We start from the raw sequence: 8,864 nt of genomic DNA on the forward strand, positions 1-8,864 counted from the left end.
CGACTCATCCCAAAACATCTCAATTTGGTTGAGGTCAGGGGATTGTGGAGGCCAGGTCATCTGATGCAGCACTCCATCACTCTCCTTCTTAGTCAAATAGGCCTTACACAGCCTGGGAGGTGTGTTGGGTCATTGTCCTGTTGATAAACAAATGATAGTCCCACTAAGCCCAAACCAGATGGGATGGCGTATCGCTGCAGAATGCTGTGGTAGCCATGCTGGTTAAGTGTGCCTTGAATTCTAAATAAATCACAGACAGTGTCACCAGCAAAGCACCCCCCACATCATAATGCCAATTTGGACTCTAGACCAAAGGACACATTTCCACCGGTCTAATGTCCATTGCTCGTGTTTCTTGGCCCAAGCAAGTCTCTTCTTCTTATTGGTGTCCTTTAGTAGTGGTTTCTTTGCAGCAATTCGACGACGAAGGCCTGAGTCAATGTTTTATACATTCCGAGTCTCTGAACAGTTGATGTTGAGATGTGTCTGTTACTTGAACTCTGTGAAGCATTTATTTGGGCTGCAATTTCTGAGGCTGGTAACTCTAATGAACTTATCCTCTGCAGCAGAGGTAACTCTGGGTCTTCCATTCCTGTGGCGGTCCTCATGAAAGCCAGTTTCATCATAGCGCTTGATGGTTTTTGCGACTGCACTTGAAGAAACTTTGAAAGTTCTTGAAATTTTCCAGATTGACTGACCTTCATGTCTTAAAGTAACGATGGACTGACGTTTCTCTTTGCTTATTTGAGCTGTTCTTGCCATAATATAGACTTGGTCTTTTAGCAAATAGGGCTATCTTCTGTATACCCCCCTCAACATCGTCACAACACAACTGATTGGCTCAAACGCATTAAGGAGGAAAGAAATTCCACAAATTAACTTTTAAAAAGGCACACCTGTTAATTGAAATGAATTCCAGGTGACTACCTCATGAAGCTGATTGAGAGAATGCCAAGTGTGCAAAGCTGTCATCAAGGCAAAGGGTGGCTATTTGAAGAATCTCAAATATAAAATACTTTTTTGGTTACTACATGTTTCCATGTGTATTATTTCATAGTTTTAAGGTCTTCACTATTATTCTACAATGTTGAAAATAGTAAAAAATAAAGCAAAACCCTTGAATGAGTAGGTGTTCTAAAACGTTTGACCGGTAGTCTACAGTGAGGGAAAAAAGTATTTGATCCCCTGCTGATTTTGTACGTTTGCCCACTGACAAAGAAATGATCAGTCTATAATTTTAATGGTAGGTTTATTTGAACAGTGAGAGACAGAATAACAACAACAAAATCCAGAAAAACGCATGTCAAAAATGTTATAAATTGATTTGCATTTTAATGAGGGAAATAAGTATTTGACCCCATCTCAAATCAGAAACATTTCTGGCTCCCAGGTGTCTTTTATACAGGTAACGAGCTGAGATTAGGAGCACACTCTTAAAGGGAGTGCTCCTAATCTCAGCTTGTTACCTGTATAAAAGACACCTGTCCACAGAAGCAATCAATCAGATTCCAAACTCCACCATGGCCAAGACCAAAGAGCTCTCCAAGGATGTCAGGGACAAGATTGTAGACCTACACAAGGCTGGAATGGGCTACAAGACCATCGCCAAGCAGCTTGGTGAGAAGGTGACAACAGTTGGTGCGATTATTCGCAAATGGAAGAAACACAAAATAACTGTCAGTCTCCCTCGGCCTGGGGCTCCATGCAAGATCTCACCTCGTGGAGTTGCAATGATCATGAGAACGGTGAGGAATCAGCCCAGAACTACATGGAAGGATCTTGTCAATGATCTCAAGGCAGCTGGGACCATAGTCACCAAGAAAACAATTGGTAACACACTATGCCGTGAAGGACTGAAATCCTGCAGTGCCCGCAAGGTCCCCCTGCTCAAGAAAGCACATATACATGCCCGTCTGAAGTTTGCCAATGAACATCTGAATGATTCAGAGGAGAACTAGGTGAAAGTGTTGTGGTCAGATGAGACCAAAATTGAGCTCTTTGGCATCAACTCAACTCGCCGTGTTTGGAGGAGGAGGAATGCTGCCCATGACCCCAAGAACACCATCCCCACTGTCAATCATGGAGGTGGAAACATTATGCTTTGGGGGTGTTTTTCTGCTAAGGGGACAGGATAACTTCACCGCATCAAAAGGGACGATGGACGGGGCCATGTACCGTCAAATCTTGGGTGAGAACCTCCTTCCCTCAGCCAGGGCATTGAAAATGGGTCGTGGATGGGTATTCCAGCATGACAATGACCCAAAACACACGGCCAAGGCAACAAAGGAGTGGCTCAAGAAGAAGCACATTAAGGTCCTGGAGTGGCCTAGCCAATCTCCAGACCTTAATCCCATAGAAAATATGTGGAGGGAGCTGAAGGTTCGAGTTGCCAAACGTCAGCCTCGAAACCTTAATGACTTGGAGAAGATCTGCAAAAAGGAGTGGGACAAAACCCCTCCTGAGATGTGTGCAAACCTGGTGGCCAACTACAAGAAACGTCTGACCTCTGATTGCCAACAAGGGTTTTGCCACTAAGTAGTAGGTCATATTTTGCAGAGGGGTCAAATATTTATTTCCCTCATTAAAATGCAAATCAATTTATAACATTTTTGACATGCGTTTTTCTGGATTTTGTTGTTGTTATTCTGTCGCTCACTGTTCAAATAAACCTACCATTCAAATCATAGACTGATCATGTCTTTGTCAGTGGGCAAACGTACAAAATCAGCAGGGAATCAAATACTTTTTTCCCTCACTGTATATATAAAAACATGTATGTGGAACGAACAGCTGACTGAAGACGGAACGGCGGGGCATTCATGCAGTTGAGTTTGTGTCCACGGTAACTTTACAACGTGCATCATCTTCCGACAGGTGCCATTATTCTAACGCGACACAGTTGCCTGGAGCCATCCGTGTAACAAATTGTGGAACTCATCCAAAGAAGTATAATAAAAAAAATGTAAAGAGGGGGAACCGCAGCTGTGCGGCAACAAGGCAAATTTGTGCTGTGACGTCATCGCGGCAAGGGCAAAACGTAATGTAGCGACTTATAGTGACAAATCAAGCAGCCAATAGTGACTCTCAATGAACAAGAGAGAGCAGTGCACTAACCACGGCAGAACAGAAACTGCGTTATGAAAACATTGTGCCATTTGCAAGAACTTCACTTCACTAGCTAGCTAGAGGGCGTATTCAGCATTGAGCGTGTGTGAACTGGCGTTGTTAGCATATCTTTCATTTCATATGGATTGATTTGGAGACTGGTTAAGCTAGCAAGAACATTAGCTAGCTAGCTAACTTTCATGCACATTTTGCAGGAGCACAGGCATTCAGGAGCGGAGGAGAGGAGAAAATGTGTGTCTTAAATAAAAAAGAAAACATTTGTTTTGCCATTAGAACGATTATAACGGTGACCGCGGTCATTTGGCTGACAAACATCATCCAAAATTCCATGACCGTCACAGCCCTAGTTGAACATGCTATTGCTAATAACTGTAGTAGTTCAAATTCAAAGCACCGCACAACTCTATCCTGTTCAGGCACCCAGCCTTCGGCTAAGCATTCAATCCTCTATCTGAAAACAGCGAGCGACCACTCTTTGAAGTGGTGACATTTCCATAAAGTCCTCCTTCTCAGCCACTGAAATCGGATGCATAGGTTTTAACCAGCGCAGTTTGATTGACCAGATTACGTAAGAGATCAAATCAATCTGATGAGGCACAAACATTTTACCTCCCAGAAATGACTGAGAAATGGAGGGTACAATGGTAGAAGTTACTGACAACTGTACATCTCAAACTAGTCTACACTTCAAAGGGCTGGAGTGGTAGCCTCCCACACAACAGTATTTATAAAGGCCAACTAATTAGCCTTGTCAAGCTCTCTGGCAAAAACACAGTCAATAATATAATGACAATCATTTGAGCTATAAATAGGGGATTGAAAGCCTCTCTCTACTGTGCATTAGTAAATGTATTGAGCGTAATGACAGCGTTTCAGTCCCAATTCAGCAAATCTTCTCCAGAGAATGGGAGAGGTTTCTCAGACTATTTCAGAACAGGGACAGGAGTAACTTGTCCGCTCAATCAGAATCTAGGCCAGAACCAAAAATGTGTCACATAGGATTCTCCTCCTCCTAACACTGAGGTACAGCCTATCAAATCAAATGTCAAATGTGAACAGCTTGACAGCTCAAGCACACTCGGGACTTGAGTGTGTGTGATCTGCCTAATACTGGATGTGATTTACAGGCTAGATTCCTGACCATCATCACCATGTGTCCTTGCTGCTGGTGATATTTACAGCGAGGTGGCATTGAATATCAGCCAACTAGGCTAGAGCAGTGGTTCTCAAAACTCTCCTCGGGGACCCCCAGCCATTCCATGTATTTGATCTATTCCAGAGCTAGCACACCTGATTCAACTTGCCAACTAATCATCAAGCCCTGGACTACGTGAATCAGGTGAGCTAGTTGAGGGCTACACCAGAAAATTGAGAAACATCTGGGGGTCCCCGAGGAGAGGTTTGAGAACCACTGGGCTACAGGAAGGAAAATGTTGTATTGCATTTGTATTTATTTAAGCCTTATTTTACCAGGTAAGTTCACTGAGAACACATTCTCATTTACAGCAACGACTTGGGGAATAGTTACAGGGGAGAGGAGGATGGATGAATGAGCCACCCGTTTAACATCCCATCCGAAAGACGGCACCCTACACAGGGCAATGTCCCCAATCACTGCCCTGGGGCATTGGGATAATTTTTTTTTAGAACAGATGAAATAGTGCCTCCTACTAGCCCTGCAACACCACTTCCAGCAGCATTTGGTCTCCCATCCAGGGACCGACCAGGACCAACCCTGCTTAGCTTCAGAGGCAAGCCAGCAGCGGCCTTCAGGGTGGTATGCTGCTGGCTGAGAGGTGAACTCGGCACTCACCGGGATCTGTCACGACTGGTGAGGCCACTTATGAAATAAAACACAAGCATCGTTGATGTCCAGATCAACTTTTACCCCTGAAGGATTTTAAAAGGGATTGGATAGGATCATACTACAGGGAGTAGAAGAGGCATAATTGGGCAAAAGCAGAAAAGGGAGGCTCAAAACAATGTGTAAGTAAATGGCTGACGACCAGTGACTAACTAACAGATAGAAACTCAATCTCCATCAATTATGTTCTCAACATAGCAGACTAGGATAACTTTCTCAGCTGTCCCCCACTCACACCCCTCATTCCAATGCAGTAAACTAAGATGTAAAGACATACAAGTAGGAGCAATAACCAATTATTCCTATATTACTGGACAAACGCCAGTTCACCATTACATTTTCACCAGAATAGAGACAGATTCTATATAAATCCATCATGAGGCTTGAGCTGTGGGCATTAGCCTAATGAAAACCTAGGGGCTTGCATTTTCTAAATGGTGGCACACATCGCACTGAATGTGGATCTCCCGTTTGTCTACAAATCGTTCAGCGCGCTGTTGACATCCGACTGCTGACATTTTCAGTGCAATTCAACATGTAAAATTGGTTCACAAGTACTCTCGGCAGGCAAACACCATTGGTGTGTTTGAGCCCTAAAGAAAACCCTATTCAGTACTATCTGCCCTAGAAGAGATGTGCGTGCCCCAATTATGCTCATATACTTATTCTGGACAGATATGAACCTTACTATGATCCTGAATTGAGTCATTTTATACTTACAAAGGATATGCAGGCTGCAAGAAGAAGAATCCTCACAAGCAGATCTTCAAACTGTTCAACCACCAGTTCCCATAAAGATTTTCCTAAGAGAACAAAATAGAGGGTTTGATTGCATCCAAATAACAGGATACCTTCTAAATGTGGCTTTAGAATAAGTAAATTATCCAAAAAGAAATGATTTGCTTACCCTCCTCAGCAGGCAATTCTGCAATTCATCCAAGGGATACCACACCGGAAAGAGGACAACAGTGAGAGAGAAATGTTACGGGAAACACTCTTTATGCCACTTCGATACCAAAGTGACTTTTTCGTAACGGGTTAGGAGAACTTATGCAGCAGGTTAGGATAAGGGTTAGTGAAAATGCTCTCGTAACCGACTACAAAAATCACTTTGTATCAAAGTAGAGTGAAAAGAGCGTGTCCCGGAATGTTACAACATAACTAGCTAGCTGGGTTTCTCAACCATATGTGCAGAGCCTTCAGAAAGTATTCATACGCCTTGACTTATTCCACATTTTGTTGTGTTACAAACTGAACTCAAAATGGATTATCTCACCCATCTCCACACAATGACAAAGTGAAAACTAGATCAGAAATTTTTGCAAATGAAATACAGAAATACCTAATTTACATAAGTATTCACACCCGAGTCAATACGTTAGAATCACCTTTGGCAGCGATTACAGTCTAAGAACTTTGCACACCTGAATTGTACAATATTAGCAAATTATATATATATATATATATTTTTTAAAGCTCTCAAGTTGATTGTTGATCATTACTTGACAGCCATTTTCAAGTCTTGCCATAGATTTTCAAGCCGATTTAAGTCAAAACTGTAACTAGGCCACTCAGGAACATTCAATGTCATCTGGGCAAGCAACTCAAGTGTATATTTGGCCTTGTGTTTTAGGTTATTGTCCTGCTGAAAGGTGAATTTGTCTTCCAGAGTCTGTTGGAAAGCAGACTGAACCAGGTTTCCCTCTAGGATTTTGCCTGTGCTTAGCTCTATTCCATTTATTTTTATCCTAAAAACCTTCCTAGTCCTAGCCGATGACAAGTATACCCATAACATGATGCAGCCACCACCATGCTTGAAAATACGTAGAGTGGTACTCAGTGACGTGTTGTGTTGGATTTGCCCCAAACATAGCGCTTTGTATTCAGGACATGAAGTTAATTTCTTTACCAAATGTTTTTGTAGTTTAAATTTAGTGCCTTATTACAAACAGAATGCATTTTTAAAAATATATTTTTATTCTGTACAGGCTTCCTTTTCACGCTATCATTAAGTTAGTATTGTGGAGTAAGTACAATGTTGATCCATCCTCCGTTCTATCACAGCCATTAAACTAACTGTTTTAAAGTCACCAGTGGCCTCATGGTGAAATCCCTGAGCAGTTTCCTTCCTCTCCAGCAACTGAGTTAGGAAGGACATCTGTATCTTTGTAGTGACTGTATTGATACACCATCCAAAGTGTAATTAATAACTTCACCATGCTCAAAGGGATATTCAATGTCTGCTTTTACCCATCTACCAATAGGTGCCCTTCTTTGCGAAGCATTGGAAACCTCCCTGGTCTTTGTGGTTGAATCTAGGTTTGAAATTCACTTAAAGATAATTGTATGTGTGGCTACAGAGATTAAGTAGTCTTACAAAAATCATGTTAAACACTATTATTGCACTCAGTGAGTCCATGCAACTTAAGCACATTTTTACTCCTGAACGTATTTAGGCTTGCCATATCAAAAGGGCTGAATAGTTATTGACTCAAGACATTTCAGCTTTTCATTTTTAATTAAATGTGTAAAACATAATTCCACTTTGACCTTATGGGGTATTGTGTATGTGTATAGTGTATGACACAAAATATCAATTCATTCAATTTTAAAATCAGTCTGCAACAACAAAATATGGAAAAAGTCTCAAGGGGTGTGATTACTTTCTGAAGGAATTGATGCGATGTACATCGTGGAGTTGAGAAAAACTGCTACAACAAAACATGAATGTTTTCCGAAAAAGTGTTTCAAAAGGGAAATTACATTAGATAGACGTGGACTGGAGGAACTAAACATAGCCAAGACATAGGTACTGAACATCGTTTAGAACCGGCAGATCATTTTAAATGTACAGCATTTTATTTTACATAAATTATTTCAGTCTTTTTTATTTATTTTTTACAGTCATTGTCTGTCAGACTGAACATGCTCATGACGTCACCAATATTTTTTCAACCGTGCCGGTTGCTGAAGAATGCTAGCTAGCTAACAGGCCGTGCAGCGTGTTGCCAGGCAAGGGATATATCACTTTTTTTTATTTTTATTACTCACCGTTAGGTCCCCATTTTTCCCGCTGCCTCTTCACCTGGTCTACACCGAGACCTGTGCTTTCGTTCACGTTGAAATGGCTGTAAACTTCCTCCACCGTCTTTGTGTGAGCGTTCTCCATGGTGAGTAGCCGCTCGAGGAAACACTAGCTAACTTAGCTGCTTACGTTAGCTATCTAGCTATCGTTAGTTAATTGAAGAAACCTCTACAACCCCACTGATTCTTCACTTATGTTGCGTTTCCCCCCCCAACTCACGCTGCCGAAAAATCTCAAAATGTATGTTATCCCAAAAACTACGGTAGCTATCTTAATAACCTCACGTGCAGTAAAAACTGTGGCTAATGACTGTTAGCCCTCCTCACCACTTGTTACGAGAGCGATGCCTTACCCCGTCAAACTCGCCGGTTACAACGTTCCAGGCACAACAATGAAATACGGATAATTCATAGCTACCATCATCAAAACTATTAAATTTTTGACGGAGCAATAACTTAAGAAGAAATGCGTAGTAAGTTAATGTAAGTCTGAACGTACTGCCTTCGTGGAAGTCCGCAGTCTATACCTTCTTGTGTGCTGCCGCGGATTCACTACTATCACCATCAGCACCAATCGCATTTGTCCGCTACCCGTTGGCATATGCTGCGCTCCGTGTCCGCATGTGGAATGCGCTTATTGGCTGGAGAGACTCCGGAAATCTCTTTTTCTTCCCGATCTTTCTCTGGTGTCTGATCAGCTGACTCTCCTCAAAGAACTAATTATATATATATATATCTCTGGAAAAAATTAAGAGACCACTGCAAAAATATACGTTTCTCTGGTTTTACT

At 41.9% G+C, this 8,864-nt stretch overlaps 1 protein-coding gene across 1 annotated transcript in view; it reads right to left on the reverse strand.

Moving 5' to 3' along the window:
* Positions 1–8,660, reverse strand: part of LOC311100070 (sarcoplasmic/endoplasmic reticulum calcium ATPase 2) — a 44,303-nt gene extending 35,643 nt beyond the window's left edge. The window contains exons 1-3 of the mRNA XM_084140811.1: positions 8,042–8,660; positions 5,898–5,915; positions 5,711–5,793 (exon numbers count right to left, since the gene is read on the reverse strand). Coding sequence (XP_083996937.1) covers positions 5,711–5,793; positions 5,898–5,915; positions 8,042–8,159 — 219 coding nt within the window. The 5' untranslated portion in view covers positions 8,160–8,660. The remainder of the gene's footprint in view (positions 1–5,710; positions 5,794–5,897; positions 5,916–8,041) is intronic.
* Between the last annotated feature and the right edge of the window lie 204 nt (positions 8,661–8,864).

Source organism: Coregonus lavaretus (genome assembly GCF_964263955.1).
Source record: "Coregonus lavaretus genome assembly, chromosome: 24".
Taxonomy (NCBI): Eukaryota; Metazoa; Chordata; class Actinopteri; order Salmoniformes; family Salmonidae; genus Coregonus; species Coregonus lavaretus.